Genomic DNA, 21,691 nt, shown 5'->3' on the forward strand with positions numbered 1-21,691 from the left:
CTCAGAAGCCAGTGCCTGTACAGCGGCTCTGGACCCATCTAAGGTAGAGACATCCGTGGGTTCCATAATTGAAGCATCCCGCGGCATACCGGACTCTGAATGGGTCTCAGTAGAGGCCTGTGAATCAGAAGTAGCGGGTATCAGGGGCTGCAAAAGCACCTCACTGAGTACCAAGAACTGGCGACTGGCTTAGGAGAAGCATTGTCGTCAGTTTTGGACCTCGACGGCCTTTCTCTGTCTTTTTCTTTGCATTTTTTAGGTATTCCAGTAGTCGGATTGCTAACCGACGACATTTCTGGATAATTAAATCGTGAGCCAAAATATTTAGAGGCAAAAATATACTGATGTTTAATAGTGCGTTGATTAAATTTAACACAAAACCGACAGCAAGGTACATTGTGGTCATGGCTTAGGCAAGGAATACAGTACAAATGAAAATCCTTATGAGGTATTTGCTTCTCACAAGTAATGCAATTATTAACTTTTACTGACATCGGTAAGGAGCAAGAAAAAGTTTCCCCAACGGGGTACTTAGCTTTTAGTTGAAGACTTCAATTCTGAAACTCGAAAACGAAAATTTCAGGAGTCGGCCGACTGACACTTGCGAACTGCTTCTGCTTCGGGCACCGCACGGCAAGAAAGACTGATGTAATGGCATCAGCTGCATGTTTTATACCCCTGACGACCTGATGTCATGGAAGAAGGGACAGCAACCGACGCAGGACCCAAGACTTTGTTAATCAGGCCGACTGAGGGAAACCTGCCAGCAGATTACCCAAATGTAATGACTTCAACAGTGAAACATGAAGAACATCTGTGTGTTGTGAGGTGACAATGTAATCATTGTCCCGCAAATAAACTATTGATGCAATTCCACAATAAAACAAAACAAAAAAACAGTGTTTGCACCTCAGTTTATTGTATAAGATAAGCACTTTTGTCCGATATTTCAGACTTCCTCAGATAAACTCAGAACAGTTAAAAACAGTTTAAATATTTATGGTTTGTATCACATTTCCATTCACTACTTTATACCACATTAAAGCTTATGTCCACAGTGTTACTTAGTATTTTAAAAAAATACTTAATATTCATCAAGCATACAAGCCTAAAACCATAACCACTTTATAATGTTTCATAAGGTGTCATCTTTTAAAACACTGCTAATGGATATAACCTCATTTAATCTTGGTGGAGCTAATGAATTTATATGAATTGTCCACCATAATTCACATTTTTCTAAAATAATAGCCCATGGGCCATCCATAGGGCTCCATTCCACTTTTTCAAAAATGGAAGATAAATAAATCATGAACATCAATGATAATGAACATTGAATTCTTATAAAAGACTCATGGGATTTTTTTACAGAAATGTAATAACTTAGATAATGCTGAAAATAGTACATTCATTACCACTGATGTTCCTGACTTATTTAGTTACATCCCGCACTTACAAGGACTTACTTGGTTCACAGAATATATAACGGACATTGTACATATAGAACAGGACAATAAGTCAACTAACAGAAATAGTTTTACATAATAATTATATTTATTTTGAGGGCCATTATTTTCACCAAAAAAGTATAGCTATGGGCGCAGCATGTGGGTTTCTATATGCGAATGTTATAATGGCAGCTTGGGAGAGCAAGTTTGTCTTTCATGCTGGAGTCTATATACATGTTTTTAGATGACATATTTATAGTACGGGTAGGTGAAGAATGTAAAATACCAGAATTTATTGAATATATTAACAATACAACAAACTTTTTGAAATTTTCATATAACACAAGCAGAGATACAATATCTTACTTAGATGTAAAACAATCTAAAGATAGTAAAAACAAAGGTTTGACATCTGGGATATACAAAAAAGCAACCTACTGTAATTCATTTTTACTCTACTCAAGCAGCTATCCATACCATCAGAAATCAGCCATTGTAGAAGGCCAGATGGTAAGAGCAGCAAGGATGGTGCCAGAGTTTTGATAGTTTAAAAAACAGAATAATTTATTATGGACTATGTTCATAAATAGAGGTTATCCACTATTATTAACACTATCAAACAAGAGGCAGTGGCTAAAAGAAGTCAAGGAATGTATATCCCATTACTAAATAAGGAAGGAATAAAAGTAACCATTAGGGAGTTTGTGCAATCACTAAATGATGAAGTGGAACCAACAGAGGTAACTGAACAACTCTCATCAACCAGCCACACAGTAAACAGCAGTTTAACATTTATTACTATTTACTCCACTGATAGTGAAGCAATAGCAGATATGATAAAAAATTGGCAACTTATTAGGAATGAAAGAGAGTTAATAGGTAAATTAGATGAGTGCCCTAAAGTAGTATATAAAAGAGGCACAAGTTTTAAGAACATGTTTGATAATATGGTAACAGATAAAACTACCCACACAGAATAAAAGATGAGTAAATGTGGTGCTTGTAGACAATGCCCATATATTCTTACTGGTGATCAGTTGATCATAGGAAAAAGGAAACTAAATTTATTGGGTAGATATAACTAACACATAAGGGGTAGTATACATCAACATTTGTCAATATTGTGACGTATACTACTTAGGGAAGACTGAGTATAAGCTCAGAGAACATATCTACAAACACATTTATGAAATAAGGAAAGAAAAGTCAACTAATGGATTATTTAAACATATTGTGAATAATAAATAATATAAAAGTCAAAATAGTCAGCAAACCAGGGGATAAAAGCTCCGTAGTCACAAAAATAAACAGATAAATATATGTGACACAAACCAACTATGGAGCTACCATATAGCAGGTAAAGCAGCCAAATGAAGGATACTTCCAAATAACAATCAGACAGAATGGTGCTTAGCTTCAATCCAACTTAGAAAAATTTTAAAGATCCACACAGGAGCACAAAGACCAGAATAAAACTCAGGTTTATTAAAACAAGAGGTGAGCGCTTTCGCTATGAGCTTCTTCAGACCTAATAACATCTACATTCAAAATAACCAAGGTATATATAGTTTCCTTTGAATCAATTAAAAAATCATCAAAAAATCAATTAAAACATCAATTAGCTACTAGAACATCTTAAAGGTAGATAGACACTGTATTTAATTACTACAAAAGTATATAAAAACCTATTTCATATAATGCATCCACATATAAAAATATGCATATAAAACCATATACTTATGCTACTATAATAAATTTACAAAAGTAATAAAATATCACATATATATGAATACAGAAATATATATAGGAAATATATGTATAAAAAGCAACACTAATAGATGGATCATTTATGTAGCCTTTTTCTTTTCAAGGCAGGTTTAATGGATGCACGTTCATTCAAACCTTTACCCCTATCACCCCTCAAGACAATAATCCAACATGTTTCCCTGTACTCTGTGTATGTCCTAATATCCCCTTGTCTAAGACTGTTGTTAATGGATTCAATGACCCTAAAATTAAAGGTGTGCTCTGTACCTGATTCATTTACATGTTTGGAGAGTGCATTATTTAATAACTTCTTCCTAATACTATACAAATGTTCTCTAATACGATCGCGTAAGACTCTATTAGTTTTCCCAACGTAGAATGCATGGCAGATATTACATACTGCCAAATACACTATATTAGAGGACGTACAATCATGATGACCTAAGAATTTAAAGGATTTACACATATCTGGATGAAAAAACCCTTTCTCAGTACTAATATAGGGACAATAATTACATGAGCCACATGGCTCAGTAAACCCAAAATCCATACAGCCTCTATTCTCATTCCTGTGACACAACAGCCTTTTCAGATTCTTATGATTCTTATACCTAAAACTAATCAGGTACAGAGCACACCTTTAATTTTAGGGTCATTGAATCCATTAACAACAGTCTTCGACAAGGGGATATTAGTGCATACACAGAGTACAGGGAAACATGTTGGGTGCAAGGGCGAAAACAGTGCAGCAAGTCAGTCATGTGAAGCGTTATCAGTCTTCGCTCAGCTCAGGAAATTCATCAGTCTTCCCCTGCCACTCAAAAACAGCCCAATCTCTCTCTTTGAGCCACCACTCGTTGAAACACTTTGTCCAAAACTCAACCAGCGGGGACGGGAGTGATAAAAGCGAGTCCTGGTGATCTGCATCAGTTTCCTCTAGGAACGCGAATGACTGGACGGTGCTGAAGTCCCCGTGTACACATATGGAGTTTCACTACATTCACTACAGGATTGCAAACATGATTCACACCAAACATACATAGAGAGAGATTCCTGGGATGGATGAGGAAAGGAAAATGTGGGTCAGGTTTTTCATTTTTTTCATCTTCACTTTATTTCTCCTCCTCGCTCAGCAGTTTTTTTTTTTTCCATTTAGACAGTTTGACGGTGAAAAAACTTTGCTGAGCCTCAAATTTCATTCTCTGTCCACTTTCCTTTTCTTGGGTCGCTCATCTTCATAGAGGGCGGTGGGTCAAAGGTAAAAAGTGCAAGCGTGGAGTATAGGCCCTAACCTCACCTCAAAAAAAAAATATATCTAGAGATCTAGTCTAGTGAGGAAACATCAAAAATTGCAGGAAAATAAAACATTATAAATTTATTAAATTTTTTCATTTTTTAGAATTTTTCAAGTTTAGCGGGCGAATCAAAGCGTGGCCCCGCCCCGGCATGTGGCCCCCCTGGATTATTGTCTTGAGGGGTGATAGGGGTAAAGGTTTGAATGAACGTGCATCCACTAAACCTGCCTTGAAAAGAAGAAGGCTACATAAATAATCCATCTATTAGTGTTGCTTTTTATACATATATTTCCTATATATATTTCTGTATTCATATATATGGGATATTTTATTACTTTTGTAAATTTATCATAGTAGCATAAGTATATGGTTTTATATGCATATTTTTATATGTGGATGCATTATATGAAATAGGTTTTTATATACTTTTGTAGTAATTAAATACAGTGTCTATCTACCTTTAAGATGTTCTAGTAGCTAATTGATGTTTTAATTGATTTTTTGATGATTTTTTAATTGATTCAAAGGAAACTATATATACCTTGGTTATTTTGAATGTAGATGTTATTAGGTCTGAAGAAGCTCATAGCGAAAGCGCTCACCTCTTGTTTTAATAAACCTGAGTTTTATCTGGTCTTTGTGCTCCTGTGTGGATCTTTAAAATCTGTCTAAGTTGGATTGAAGCTGAGCACCATTCTGCCTGATTGTTATTTGGAAGTATCCTTCATTTGGCTGCTTTATCTGCTATATAGTAGCTCCGTAGTTGGTTTGTGTCACATATATTGTGAATAATAGTGATCACCAATTCTTGTTTTCCATTTTAGAAAAGGTTGAAAGGAGCCCTATGGGTGGCCCGTGGGGTATTATTTTAGAAAAACGTGAATTATGGTGGCAAAGTCATTTAAATTCAACAGCACCACCAAGATTATATGAGGATATATCCATTAGCAGTATTTTACAGATAAGAGATTATGAAAAATGATAAAGTAGTTATGGTTTTGGTCTTGTATTCTTGATGAATATTCAGTACTGTTTTTTTAAATGCTCAGTAACATTGTGGCTAATTAATGTGATATAAATTAGCAAATGGAAATGAGTGATTTGATCATGTGTTATGACCATAAGTATTTAAACTGTTTTTAAATGTTTTGAATTTATCTGATGAAAAGTCTAAAATATCGGACGAAAGTGTTTATCTTATACAATAAACTGAGGTGTGAACTCTGGTTTTACTTATTTTATTTTGATGTAATCACTGTACTACCATACCAACCTGGTATTAACCCATATTTTTATTTGCAAACTTTATACATGTTAATATAAATGTTTTTAACAAAAATGTTACAAATCTGTTTCTTAATAGTGAGTGTTTCTTATGCATACTGACACCAACCATATATTTGTTGCTCTTGCCGTATGTAAGATACTAAAACAAATAAAAATAATATGCACTTCACCTGTCTGTACTTACTTGTTTCCATTTTCTCCAGATGTTTTGGCTGAATTTTTCTTCTTTGGACTATAATATCTATAGGTAGACAAAAAAGACTTGTTTTTTTTCTTTAAAAGTCTTGGAGTGAAAGACTGTTTCATTTCAGTGAACCGTAGAGAATGCTTTTCCAGTAGATCTCCATCAAACGTTTTGTGGTAAGCATCTTGAAATGATTTTCTTGGACTAGATTCACCTAAATAGGTTAGTGAGTGACTTTGCAGAGGACCATTTTCTAGCTCAGCTTTAGCCTTGTGTGCAACAGTCAGTGATGTTTTATATTGGCTAACTTCTCTCTTAGAGTCTGTGAATGGCAAAGCTGTCGCAGACATAGATAGAGAATTGTTTTTGTGTGGGTGATGAGATAAAATATTTTTTGGCTGTGATAATGGCAACTCCTTCTTCATTTGGTGCAAAGTTTTCTTACTGGGTGTCGTCATTCCTGCAGATGCCATCATCCCTGGAGTAAGTACCTGTTTAAAAATACTAGTTTTAAAACAAAGCACACATTTACAACATTCATTTTAGTAATTTTTTCCAGCTGTACTGCCTGTCCTTATTGTATGTGCACCCCTGTCATTATTCAGAATACACTAGTGATATGTGCAGATGAAGAAAGAGGCCTTGGGGTTGACCTGGGGATGAAAGATTTTCACAGACTCATTACAGACCAACATTGTTAGGTAGTGATGCACCTAAAACTCTGACAAGTTTTTTGGGTGCACAGCTTCTGGCCAAACTCTCAGTTAGAGAAGTTCCTTCTCGGGCTCCTGTAATAACCATTTTGCAATCAGTCTTGTTCCAGGCAAAACCTTACTGGCACCAGATGCACAGTCTTAAATACATCAGGCTCACAATGCAAGCAAGCTGAAAGAGATCTCACAGAAAATACAAATATTTACATGAAATTATGTGATGGATAACCTCCTAGAAGGACTAGCTTTCTTTGCTGTGCTCTGAGAAATACTTAATATTGACTTCATATTCTCAGGTGATGACCGTCTGCAAATATGACTACCCAGACTACAGCCAATTGGACAGCGTGAAAGAGTACTTGTCAGAATAGGAATCTCTCACAGTTTATAATACTCTCCTCTAAAACGGATATGGGTTTGTGATGTCTTCAGCGATGCATGACAGTATTCAAAACAAAGTCATGAGGACTATAAAGAATTGTAGAATGCAGACAATGTTATTAAAGAAGCAGTTTTTTGGCTATGGTTAAATAGATAGTTGAATAAACTTGTACTGAACTGTTGAGGTGATATCAAAGAATAAACACATTTCAATGAACCTTTAACACAGTAAATTGCTATAGAAATAGATCTGGACAATAATTATCAACTAATAATGGACAAGTTTGCTATTTTTTTTTGCATAGTGATTAACTTTGGCGTGATGTCAATATGTTGTGTTCAATCTTAACCTGCTGTGTATCAGATATGGCATTCTGAACATCGTATTTTTAGAGAATGGACCTTGGTTTTCTGGGCATACATTTACTCATTTTACAGACAGGCACAGATTCCAGCACATCACCACAGTCCAACATTTATCTAGAGCAACTGAGTTTCTGAGCATTATATTCAGTGGTTAGAAAAGTCACTGAGCTAAGAAAGCCCTATGTCAGAGAACCAACCATGGAGTTCTACAATTATTAGTTGTTTGTCCCTGCACTGAAACACAAGCTATGCACTTCTGAGGCCCAACAAATGCATTTTAAAAATATACACTCCTAAGTGAGATTCTATATGATACTGTTATGTCTCAAGTACCCTTCACAGCACACAAGCTGTGTGTTCCTAAAACCAGCAACTGAGCTGTAAGAAAATGTTAAGATTCTATGTGACAGTGCACAGTCTAGGCACTTCTTCATGGTGGACAGCCCTGTGAACAACAACCTTGATCGCAGTGTATATGAAAAGCAGTGACAAGGCTACATTACTAGAGCTGCCTTCAGGTTCTGTGATATGGTATGGGCACATTTCTAAGACCAGAGTTATCATCAGTACTTATTTCATCATGTCATAGTTAGCACTGCTCTGCCCTTTTTCTACTCTGAACCTGTTAGAGATCATGACATTATCATACATCTCCTAATTTGCTCTGGCTGTATCCTTCCAGTCTCTTTAGCTTAGGATTTATTACTGGCTTATATCTGGGGGAGTTCACATGTGTTATGTTGTCTTCTAATTTTAAATTCCCCTTTTTTAACCTAACAGAATAGGATCACTAATTGGCCCAATTTGCGTTTCTTTTACAGGTCTCTATGGCTTTCCTCTCACTATTACAGTCCGCTAGAATGATGTTTGGGGGGGGTCTTATTCTCATGCAGAATTACTGGGCTAACTTATACTTCTGTTGTCTTTCGTTTAATACTTTTATGTCATTGGTTTGCAGTCACAGAATGAACTAATCTCTTTTACAGATTGCTGGTTGGGTTACCATCTTAACTGTCTTATCTTTTAGTTTTGATATACCCTGGATTCCTGCCCTATAACTGCATTGTATTTCAGCTCTTGTTTAGACTGCGGGTCCAGTCTGAACAGTTATGGTATATCAGATCAAGTCTCATTTCAGAGAAACCTGATCTCATTAATGTGGTTCAATGAATGGACCAACACTTGTTAGATCATTTTTTTCCCATAGGATCAAAGTCCCCCCCCCAGCAGTCTTAGTAATATAATTAACTCAACTCAAAAAACTTAAATGCCATTTCACTGAGATGGGTTCATTCATCCAAATGGGTTTCAGTGAAATGACACTTTTGTGTAAAACCATGCTATTGCTGCATTCCATGCATACCCAGTACTTGGATCGAGGAGTGGAAAAGCGTTAGGGAATCCCTGCTAGTTTATTCAGTGAGACACATACATTATTTTTATTATAATGGAATCGTCAATGTCCCCATAGCGTTACACTCCAGTTATTTTAAGGAATGAGTCACTTAAATTTCTTTTGTATGGCACTTCATAATTCTAGTTTTATAGGTTTATAGGGTCATACTAGGCTAAATGTCCTGAAGGGCCATTATAAGCCTAGCCAAGAGCCTGAGGTCAGAAGCTGACTCTGTACCTTGTATTTATAAGGTGAAAACCTTAACCATTATGCCAAAACCACCCTTGACTTAGTATGCAGCAACTCCTTCATCCTCCACCAATCATTTTTGCACAAGTACTTTGCTTCCTAACAGTCCTACAGTATATTTTTGTAGGAATATGTGATGCTGTCTGTCTGTCTTAGTGATTACAGGCTGCAGCTCACTATCTGTTGGGAGGGTTAATATTTTCTTTATTTTTGTGGGTAGCAGAGGCTTCCCAATACAATATTAATTTTATACAAAGACTGTTAACATTTAACATGATATTATCACTGGAATTTGCAAGTGACCGATTTGTTAGTAATGTGTACTTATTCAATAGCTTAATAGTTTCTGCACATCAATGAAATACAACGTTAAGCTGAAGTGTTACTGAGCTGCAATCAGTCCTCTACCTTAATAATTTTCTGATCTAGTAAATGCCTCTTAACTGTGAACTGCTGTTTTATACATGCAAGCATTCTCAGGTCGTCATATTTTTTCCAACCTACATCTCAATATTTTCTTTCTCTTCTTTACTTAACTCCCTTATATTATGTTTGTGTAGTAGACTCTCTATTTTAGCTTGCGACTGAGTCATAGTCTTGTTTTCCCTATACCTGCCTTTAACTTCACTTACCTTACACTCCTTTTCAGGTCCCACTTTTTTCTTATTTCATTTCTCATCACTTTTACCTCTGCTTTGGATTATTCTGTCCTGAGCTCACTATTAAGAGTGATGAGGTCAGCCCTTGATACTGCATCCTCTCAGGGTTTCAGTGTTCCATTGTGTTCTTCTCCATTTTAATTCATTACACTGTCACTTCTTGTCTTATCTATCCACTTTTCTATCTATTTATTGCTTTTTCTCTTATTCTTTTTTAACTTCAAGATAAGATGTTGATTCTAGAGAGATAAGTCTCCCTTCCTCCTCTCTCCAGTTATCATTGCCTTTGGTATATAGACAGCTGACCTCACTACGGACAGCAGGTAAGCTCTTGGCTTTTCTTTTCCTTCCTGTGATTTGAACTGCAGTGCTGCAACTCTCTTCAGTCTCCCTTAATTCTTTGCAGTTCCTCATTCCATACCTTTCCTACTCACCTTTGTATCCTACCTGCACCCTTTCAATTCCATTCCTCTATTTCACTGAACTTCTCAATCCATCCCAGTCTGTTCCTCATAGAGCATCTAGCATTCTCCCTTTCTTTTATCCCCCCAGCTCTCTTTTCTACTCACCGGTTTTCTTTTCATGCCTCCGGTTCTATTCCAGTCTTCTGCTCTCTTCCATTCTTATCTTTTTAATCACCCCCTCCTCCTCCTCTTTCCTGATCTTTTTCCACATTAAATTTCTGACCGATTCCCAGCTTTGTATTACTCTTCCTTTTTGATGCTTTGCTGCTGTGGTCTCTATTTACTTTTCTTGGTCTCTTGATATATCACTGTTCCTTTTCTTCCCGTTCTTTTCCTCCACTCATTCATATTCACTTCCTCCATTTTCAGCATTTGTTTTCTTTTTCTCCTGCAGCTGTGAACAGTTCATTAATGACACATAACATTCACCTCTGTTTTCTACATCTTTTGCACTCTGTTTCTTTTTTACTCCTTCTAGACTCTTCTTCCAGCTAATACTTTTCACTTTCTTCTTGCTTAAGTACTCCTCCCCTTACAGGAGTCAAGCTCTGACTCTCTGCTTCCTTTTATTCCCCTTGTTCACTTGCACTGCTTAATTCATTAAACACTTTTCTTGCTACACCTTCAGTTATCATTCTATCCTCTTACTTTGAAATAGTACTGAAAGCGATAGTTCTCCCCTGTGACATTCCTCCTTTATTCTCTTCCTCTTTCCTTCCCCTTATCCTAAAGGTTTTCTTGTTTTATACCTTTTTGTCTTTGTCACCTGTATGATTCCTAACACTACACTATCTTCTGTTGATATTCTTGCATACCCCCCCCCTGTACTGCATTCAACTCTCTCTTAATTATTTGTTCAGCTCTACCAGGCCTATTTTCCAACTCTTCCATCCTGCCTCCATTTCCCACTTCTGATAAGTTCTTCTTTGGCTCACCCTGCTGGGATACTGAAGTACTATGAAGATTAATAGTATGAAATAACCACTATAACAGGCTGTGACTCGACATGAATTCTCAAACTGAAACTCATTCTTTTCAATTCCTCTCCTTTCAGCGGGTTCTGGGATGAAGCAAATCTGTCTTGTACAACCCAAAAAGAAATTCAGTAAGTCCTGCTTTGCTGCCCCTGTATTTCCTGCTAATTACTATCATCTCAGAGGTCCCTGTGCCTTGCAGAGAGGAAAGTATGTCTGTTCAAATGCAGGTAAAGACAGACCAGTGCCCACATTCAGCAGCTGCACTATAGAGTGCTAAGGAAAATGTTTACCCCATAGAAAAAAAAAACAGTCCCAAATACAACAGGAAATATTTATTCAGTCCTTCATTTTCTGATTATCTGCTTAAGCCAGTTAAAGGTCACTGAGGATCTAGATCCTATTCTGTCACTCAGCAGGTACAAAATACAAAATGTACATTTGGATATGGTGGGAGCCCATTGCAGGGCACACACATACAAACACAGACTCACATGCATACATCCATCCATACACACACACACCCACACACTCATGAGTAATTTAGAGTATCACAAATTCAACTATGGCTCATCTTTGGGATACTGGAGGAAACTGCAGCACCTGGCAAAAACATATGTGAGCAGAGGAATGATATAAATAGTCAACAAACAATGAACCACAGCTGAGAAATGAACTAAAGACCCATACATTGTGAGGCTGCAACACTAACCAACATCACAAGAAGGGCTAACGTTACATACAGAGGAGGAAGCAACCACATAGCTGATAAATGAATCAGTGAGAATTACCATGTTATCTTTCCCACTAAACATGATGCCATTTTTAAAATTTCAACCTCCACCGGTGAAAGGCAAATACAAGCTGTATACCAACACCACAAAGTCCCTTTACAGCCACACAAGTAATGCCTGCAACAGAAGATATAAACTTAGCACTTAACTTGAAAAAAAAAAAACATGGTGGAACTACTATGTCTAAAACTTGTAAATCGGTATCTAAGAAATGAGTCTGTTTACCAGTGCTGTTGCAGCCATCAGTCTACGATGAAACAACCCAACAATGTGGCATTTGATGCTGTACTGGTAAACAAAGTGAAAGAATCTTTAAAGGAAACTATGAAAAAAAAACAGACTGATTCTGGGGACCTTCAGAATGCACCACACTTCCCCATAAACCCCAGTCCCATGAATGATTCACTATGAGCGAAGCCCTGTGTATTACTCAGACTGTGACAAATTACTGAGGTTGATTTCTGTAATAAGTAGGCTATCGGGCGTTAACATCATGTGTAGAAAGGGGAAGCCTTTGCCACAACGCTCGTGTTAGTCCTGGAAATCTACGAATTGTATAATGCTCTCTGCACAATATACAGCAGAGTTAGGGTTTTATGGTTAGAACCTGCACTTACATACCTGGTACAAAGCCTACATCAACAAGCTGAGAATTATACACAGTCTGACTGCACTTTGGTAATATGCAGCATAAGACTGTAGGAATCCAGAGAGACACAGTTATCATAGCTCAGGTTAAATAAGGTAAAACACTAAATCTAGGGATTCATTATTATAATTTAAGGATGTCAAAGGTATAGATTTAATGGAAGAGTTTCTGCTTATTTGGAAGAAGACAAAAATCTTATGTAGTTAGATGAATATCCTACAAAAAAAAAGGTCATTACTACTCAGCCTTCATCTTCCACCCAAATATGATGTCATTTAAAAAAAAAATGGCTGTTTATTATCTCACTTTTCCAAACAAGGAAGGAAAACGCCTCTGAAGCATTAAATCTTACATTCCTCAATCCAGCTAAGGAATGGGAGACAATGTCCCTTAGAGTTACAAATAACAATCTAAACTGGCAAGCTTGTACTTCCAGCTGATTTGGGCAAGTATCAGTGTAGTCGGGAATGGTAGACCTTAACTTTACAGAGGCTTTCAGAGCACGATACATACCATAGTACACTGTAAACAAATGGCACAGAGGGGTAGTATGCTCTGTCATTGTTTGGGGCCATTTAGAATGCAGAGAACTATAACAAATATTTTTAAGGAAATAAATGAAAAATAAATAAATAAAATAATTTATTCTGTTTATTTTATTAAAACCATGTCACTTAAAGTAATCATTTTAAGTAACATGGCCTTAAAATAAACAAAATAAATTGTTTTATTTATTTATTTTTCATTTATTTCCTTAAAACCATGTTGCTTAAATTCACTTTTTATTGCTTTAATCATTTAGTCTGCTTTTTACATTGTTTTCAGTCTGTGAGGTAATTTGGAATATACGGTGACTTCCAGTATTGCAATATGCTACATATAAATAATAGCTTTGCTTTGTCAAGTACATAGTTGTACCACAATACCAGAGCTACTAATACTGATGGAAGCATGTCACATATATGTGCCCTTTGACTGCTATCACATTATCAAAGGACTGTATTTCTGAATAGTACAAAGTTTCTATCACAAAAGTATTTATTTTGCTATAGATACTGACCAATTCTTTTTTACATAAGAGCCAATATTTTCTGTTATGCTCATCTTTCTGTCTGTTTCTATAAACTTTGATAAGTTGAAGGTAACACTGTTGTACTGCTGATATTCACATTTTAGTACATACTTGAGATGCATTATATTAATGTCTTCCTCATGCTAAAGTTTAATATTTCATTGTGTTTGATATTTAAACCATCCTTAATTTTAAATAATCACAGATATTTATATATGTGAACGTTAAGATATTCTTGAAGATGTTTAAAACATTTTAGATTATTTCTAGGAAGAAGACTGACAATGTAATTAATTCCTTTGTCAGCCCACTCTAACAAAATGTCACAGAAAGCTACATTTAAATTGTACTTAGTACATTTTGTAGAAATAATACATTTGCAAATGCAATTTTCTTATTAACAATATGCTAAATCAAAGGTTGGCTGGGATATGTTTTATTGCTGTTACCCATGAAAGAGTCTGCTGCTTGATGTATGTGTTTTTTTTTTCATGCAAATAATTCTCTGTCAAGCATTACATGGAAAATACATTTTATATAAAATAATAACTGCAAGGTTGACAATTTATTTGCTAGTCACACTACATAACTTGATCAGGGTTTTCATTTTTAGTCTGGCTTTGTGTGTGTGTGTGTGTGTGTGTGTGTGTGTGTGTGTGTGTGTGTGTGTGTGTGTGTGTGCGTGTTTCCAAACCAAGTCAGGAATGGCTGTATTCGATCCTTGAAAGAGGTAATATGTAAGGAATGTCTTGAAAATACTTAACATATCCTGGAATCACACAGCTTGAAGTAGGGCATTACTATGTTGAATATCACACTGGTGTATGAGGGCAGGGATATTTAGTTAGTAAACATGCCAATTGTCTTTTACAACAGAGTTACCCTAGTAAACAATTCCCATGCTTTTAAACAGGTTTAAAACAGGTATATAAATGTAATGGTGAGTTGTACACTTCCTTCTGTTTTTTTTCAACTGCTATTTTGATCGCTTGTTTGTGTGTGTTTAATAAAGAAGATTCGACTTGAACTAACTTGTGTTTCTCTATGTTCATTAGTGGATTTATACTTTGGAAAGTTTTTAAAGAAAGTATTTCTACCACCTTTTATTACGTGGGATATTCGCAGTATGTTTTTTATTCGGTGCCTGAACTCTAAGGAACTATGGGAATCTTACATCTTCCACACAGCGAACTTACTTCATACATACATGCATTCATGCATGAGAACAAGAAATTGGATTTTTGCACGTCCTCATGGGCCTTGCTGTACAAAGGAGTCTCAAAGAGTCATGGAATCTAACTGATTGTAACTTCAACATGGTCCTGCAAAAAATATAAAAGCCAGATAAGATGCCCATGAAGCTGCTATGGTAGGCACATCACCTAAGGTGTTCTTGACACTGCCAGCCCAAAAAAACACTTTGTAAAAGAATTATTAAAATAATCACAGCCAGAGTGAAAGAATATGCCTTGCCACCAGACTGAAGGAATAGGCCTTGTTGCTGAACTCCATCAAATCAGAACCCCAGAAGATTTTTTTTTGTCTGCAGTGTGAATATTGTCACAAGGTAATGACACGGTGCTTCTCTTGATTACCACAACTAATCCAGCAGACCTATGGCACTTGAAACTGTTGCCCACTGATATGACATAGATCATACATTTAGAGATATGCCATCATTATTATACCATATATGCCCATACAGATGAGCTATTTAGTGCACACACCAAATCCCACTGTACATTTTTATGATATCAATGGCACAGGAAGTATAAATTAGCCTCTTTGAAACTGCCATATAATTTGCCAAAGAGCAGAAAGTTAACATGTCTGTTAGACAAAATATAGGCAGATACTAATAATCTTCAGAGAAACTTGTAAAGACTTTTGACTTTCAGATGCAGTGGAAACAGCTCCAGCACTGCAGGCTGTCAAGACAGTATGGATCTTGTCAGGACCTTCTGTCTGAAGTGAAACCCACAGCAGCTCTCACTGTCCTACCAGCTTGATTCACGTGGGACCTTCAGTCTGAAGTGAAATGCATACCAGATCTCACTGTCTTTTAACAACTTGATTTATGTGAGACCTTTAGTCTGACGTGAAGCACACAGCAGCTCTCACTGTCCTACCAGCTTGATTCACAATGCTCTAAACTAACATACTTCCTCACTCACAGTTACTGGTGCAGTGATACCAGGTCAGCCAGAAAGCAACATCTGGCATTATAGTAGCTTTCTGACAGGGAATAAGAGATTCAATTTGCATTTTGTTTAGATGGAACACTCAATGTTAATAACATACTGCTACTGTTTTGTGGAAATAGCACTATTCAGAAATATGCAGACTATAGCTCTGTCACTGAAGCTGTGAAATGGTGTTGTCCTGGCTCAAGATGTGACTTTGCATATGACTAGGGAAAATATATGCAGTATTTATAGGTACATAGGAGGTTACTAGGCTAATGGCCTTAGGGCCGTTACAAGCCTAGCATGTAATACCCATGCTCCTTAATTGACCATTGTTAGATGGGTCTCCAATTGATCATTGTTAGATAGTTTGATTATTTTAAGAGCGAATCCATGATCAGCACTGGGACATAGGTGCCACCCCAGGGGGTGAATTTATGGTCTTCCATCCAGTTGTCAAGATTTTGCTTAAAAATTGAAAAATCTGAAACACACATTGTGAGCAACACATGGTTACTGTAATGGAGGTGAAACATAAACATACAATGTTCATCATACTGACTGCTGCTGCAGTAGCGTCAACTGTATAGGACTATTTCACACTATATTGCTGAATAAAAAAGATGGGACACATAGCAACATAGCACAGTATATTGTGCACTGACAAGCTCTATTCTGAGATGCCTGACTGAACTGTCATATTTGCATTGTAACAGACAATAAAATGTGCAGTGCTTTTAATAGTCATACTATTGCATACCATATGGAGAAATATACATTTCAGAGTGAAGCTGTGATATTTTTCTTTGCATTTTATCACTATAAAAAAACAAGATACAGCACTATAAAATTTTGTAAAAAAAAAACAACATTCAATATTGTACTGCTGAGTAAAGAAAAAAGGCACATATTATTAACAACATAGCACTGTTGTACACTCAGTCCTTTTCTGAGATGCCTAGTTTGGGGAGATGTTCCTGAATGGAGAAGTGACATTTTCCATTATAGTTTAGTTTTTAATGGCAGAGAAGTACATACAGCAAGGTCATTCCTTTGGATAGGTTGCTTTGAACTGCCTAGTACAGAGATTCATTTGTAATTACTGTAGAAGATAAATTACTGAATTATATAAATTTTACAACCAATGTCAGACTATCAAGAAAAAACTGACTACAGCAGCATGGCTCAGAATATACCTACTGATAGTGCATTTTTTTCAGATTCTAAGGATACAGTCATTGACTAGGTAGACTTAGAACACCCAGTAGTAACAGCTGAGCATAGTAGTGTCAGAATCCTTCTTTTTTATACTAAGGATGTGGGCAATGTCAAAGATGTCAGCAGATCACATTGGGAGGTGTTGACGGTGGATTCTGCGGTTAGAGAGGTAGTAGGGGATGCACCATGTTTTCTGCATAAGAATAAATCTAACCTGAAGAAATTGTTATGCTACCCTAAGTATGGTAGGAAGGATAAAGCTTTAAGTGTTTTTGGCATGTTTCCTTGTACTTGTTGTAATTTTTGCCATTTAATAGATTCCAGTGGTAATTTTGTGCACCCCTTGAATGGCATAAATTATGAATTTCGTGTCTCTGCCAACTGTCTGTCTGAAGAAGTGGTTTATCTTGCTACATGTGTAGCATGTAATGGATTTTATGTGGGTAAGACAAATAGGAAACCTAGAGATAGGATAAGTGAGCATATGTATCAAATTAAGATTAAATCCACAGTCAATGCACTATCTAAGCATGTGTTAGAGAAGGGTGATATACACATGTTCACATTCAGACTTATTGAAGTGTTATCCACAAGTTCTAGAGGTGGTGACGCTAGGAATTGCACTGAGACACAAGAGGCTAAATGGATAATTAGGTTCAGGACAGACTTTTCTCCAGGTCTCAATGAAAAGGTACCCTTGAAACCTTTTTTAAAATCTAGAGGGCTTAGATGACATTACCACATTGATGTTTGCTAACTAATGCATGACTATATATGTTTTATACATATCTATAATAGAAGCATGATGCATGACTATATATGTTTTATACATATCTATAATAGAAGCATGAAATATATGACTTTTTATGGTATATGTAAATAAATGTATTTATGTGTGTATTTATTTTTATATGTATTTTTTATTTTTGTATTGAAGTTCATATGAGAGTGTATTAGCTGATATGAAGTATAGATATAGTTGTGCAGTTTTATATGTTTAAGAGAATAGATACTATAGGGTATTTATGCACTTTGAGTAATGTTTTGTATGATTAAAGGGCTGGCACTTTAAGTAGGTTTTTGATTTTAGATTTTGGCGCCTTTTTTGGTATATAATGAGTTTTTTAAGCAAATGTTTTATGGTCTGATGAAGTCCTGTTGGGTGAAAGCACTTACCTGATTTATTTAAGTGCTACAATAAAAGATTTATATCAGATTGAACTTTTGTTCTTGAATGTGCTTGGGATACATCAGCTATGTTTCGCTTCGATACCTATTTTTTACATTGCTACTGATAGTGCATACCTGTGTCTAAGTATAATTTTCTGAAAATGTTAGCGAGAAATATCAACTAGCATTTGAAATGTTGTTTTACATATGTAATCTGTAATAGACACATACCTGCACATATATTAGAGTATGCCAGTCTGTAAAGCTCCATGCTACTCAGTTAAAGGAAAGAAGGATGAGTATATGATTTCTGTTTCAGATGAGAACTATATATATATATATATATATATATATATATATATATATATATATATATATATATATATATATATATATATATATATATATATATATATATATATATATATATATATATATATATATATATATATATATATAGCGAGAGAGAGAGAACATAAATGCATTTGGTTGACCCTATATTACAATAAAAAAACATACATATGTGTTTATTTTTATTTAGTAATTTGCTTTTGTTTACTGAGTTTGTGTGATTGGGTTTGGTCAAAAACACCTTTTCAGCAGAGACCTGGGGAGAAAAGCTCCGGCATATTCCAAACATTTTTAAACATATATTCAGTAATGTACATAAACAGAAATTAAATAATATGCATCAACAATTTCATATACATTTGCTAATTAGATTACATTCATATGAAAGCAGAGGCATGTATTACAGTGCAAAAGATACCTATGCATTAGTAAATGTTGAACATTAAACATCTGAAAGATATATTAGTGGTTTCGTCAGATAGGTAATAGATCATGTGATTAGTGCACAGAAATTCAAAGAAACGGAGGTAAGGTAAGGGAAGGGACTTGGTAGGGCAGAAAATGTTAATATTGTAGTTAAGAGGTGGGGTGTAAAGCAGGTTCAGAGACCATTTTATATGTGGCTATCATAAGGTCTGTATATGAATTATAGATGTAGGGGGTGAACAGTGTCACAAAACAAAGTATATAGTTGGGAAATACTAGTAAAACTACCCCCTTAGGATGAGAATACTATACCATTAGGTTTGCTGTGCCTCTGTCCAGCAGGACACGAGAGATTATTCCGGGCAACTCTCCGATCCTCCCATCCCACTCAAGATTTCTCTTGAACAGAGTCAGTGAGGTGAGGGCCTCTGCCTCTGGACTGGGATTCTGTTCCAGTGTAGGGGGTCTCAAGTCTCTGGGTGATGAATCTGTCCCTCCAATATGTCCGTGTTGAGGTTTAAGTCTCTCTTGCTCCTCGTTGCTCTGGTGGCTCTGGTGGATTTGGTATTTCCAGTTGACATGGGTTGACATACCTTGTATAACAACCGGCCTCACTCCTGAAAGAGAGCAAGCGCATCAGAATAGAGGTATGAGCTGGAGTTATCGGCAGCGATGACATATGTTTGAGCCTTTATCCTTTTGGTTGAGAACTTGGGGTCTTCCACGGAGTGCAGGTAGGGGGTAAGGCAGCTCTTGGAATTCGCAACTCAAGGATTGGTCTGAGGGTATCATTGGTCCTGGCACATCTGATGTCCTGATCTGATGTGAAGGGTTCAATGATGTCTCCTGATCTGGATGTGAATCCCTTCATGATCAGGTGGTCAATGTAGAAAAATGAGGTTACTGTCAACTTGGGTCCCTACAGGCCTGATAACTTCTGTGTTTACTTCTTCTGTGTTTATGTGGTAATTAGGGTTACCTTTTTATACATTTACCACATTTAGCAATTTTGGCATTTAGCTTTTTTTCATGGCCATTTCTTACTGTGATCTTTTCCTTGTTCAGTCTGGTGAGTGGGCGTCACTGTCTGTCGACTAGTCACACCTATAAAGTTATGTGTTGCATGTTGTTTTTGGCCTTGCTGTGACTGACGCTGTGACTGTTGAGCTTGACTATGTGTAGCATGTGTCTTCTTGTCTTGGCAGTTGCTTGGTGGCAGTTAGGAGGCCTCTGTGGTAGAGGTAGATTTTTTTTGATCAGTATTTGTATGTCTTTGTGTGTTTATGTGTTTGTTTTGCAGTTGTGATAGTTCTATGTGAAACTGGGTTTGTGGTGTGCGTGGTTTCCTTCTCCTCCCAGGTACCTGTAAAGACTGGTTGTAAGGTGTAGGAATCTGAATGAAGAGAAACGGTTTGATGATCTGGCAACCTGAAGATAACAGTGGCATTTATCCTGCAGATGAAAGGAGCAGATCCATTGATTTGATGGGTGAAGTTTTAATTGTGTTTTAAACAAGTTTGCATTTTGAATGGATTTCAGTAACAGTGCGATGCAGTTCCATAGTTTAGTTACACTGTTTGAATATACAGTATTAGATGATTGGTTACTGTGATTAGTGATTTTCCTCTAGACCATAAAATAAATTTCTATTTGGGGAGTAATACTGTATTAAGTAGTTAAGGGTTGGCAATTTTCTGGCTTATAGAGAAATCTGTACATTGTAGTTAGCTGAGAAAGAGCTGGGTAACACAATAGTTCTAACCAGTTACATTTCCTAAGGGCTAGGCAGTGGTGTGTTTTATTGTTATAGTTTAATGAAAATTTGGCTATTTTATTATAACATTGCCCAAGTTTGGACAGTTATGAGACTTGAAGTTTAGTGAAGTTTGAGGCAGCATACAGGAGAGATGGCAGTAAGAAAGTAGAGGCTACACATCTTCTTGATACGTCAGTGAGGTCGTTTTTTCCTCTATATGACGTACCTAGTTTTTGATGAGAGTTTTTTAACTATAGGTGGTACATGGTAATTGACGACACCCAGTAATTTTGTGTGGTTTACTTGTTCTATGATGGTGTCACTGGAAGAGGTGATAATGAGTAGTGTGTTTTGTTAGAGATGTGTTGTGGGGTAAAACTAAGTATTTTATGTTTGTTTAGGTATAAAAGAAGTTGTGAATTATTTAGCCATGTTGCAATCAATAAGAAAGACTACTTCATAAAGTCTTGGAGTTCAGAGAGAGATTTGGCTGTACAGATTAGGGATGAGTCATTAGCATATTGAACTTGTAGCATTTTTTATAGCAGTGTAGTGATCATTGATGAATATGTTGAAAGTATGGGGCCTAGTATAGATCCTTGTGATCCTTTTGGGACACCAATCCTTACTGGCAAGAAGGTGGCAAAATAATTTTTCCATTTCACGGCTTACACTATGGAACCACTGCAGTGAAGAGTTGGTGAGCCCTACGGATGAGAATTTATGTATGATTTTCTGGTGGGAGACAGTATCAAAAGCTTTTGATAAGTCTTGGAAGACGGTGGAGACTAGGCTTCCTGTGTTTTTGTGGGTGTTGACAGTATTCAGCAAAGCAGTATTTGTGCTGTGATGAGGATGGAAGCCATGTTGGGTTGAAGAGAGAAGC

At 36.4% G+C, this 21,691-nt stretch overlaps 1 protein-coding gene across 1 annotated transcript in view; it reads right to left on the reverse strand.

Annotated features, from left to right (window-relative positions):
• The window catches only part of LOC122792272 (spermatogenesis-associated protein 7-like), a 1,125,638-nt gene that overhangs the window by 1,033,853 nt on the left and 70,094 nt on the right, over window positions 1–21,691 (reverse strand). Inside the window, exon 3 of the mRNA XM_044060071.1 lies at window positions 5,982–6,472. Within this exon, the coding sequence (XP_043916006.1) occupies window positions 5,982–6,472 (491 nt within the window). The remainder of the gene's footprint in view (window positions 1–5,981; window positions 6,473–21,691) is intronic.

The sequence above is a fragment of the Protopterus annectens genome, chromosome 1.part0 (assembly GCF_019279795.1).
Source record: "Protopterus annectens isolate FY-2018-M chromosome 1.part0, PAN1.0, whole genome shotgun sequence".
Lineage (NCBI taxonomy): Eukaryota > Metazoa > Chordata > Ceratodontiformes > Protopteridae > Protopterus > Protopterus annectens.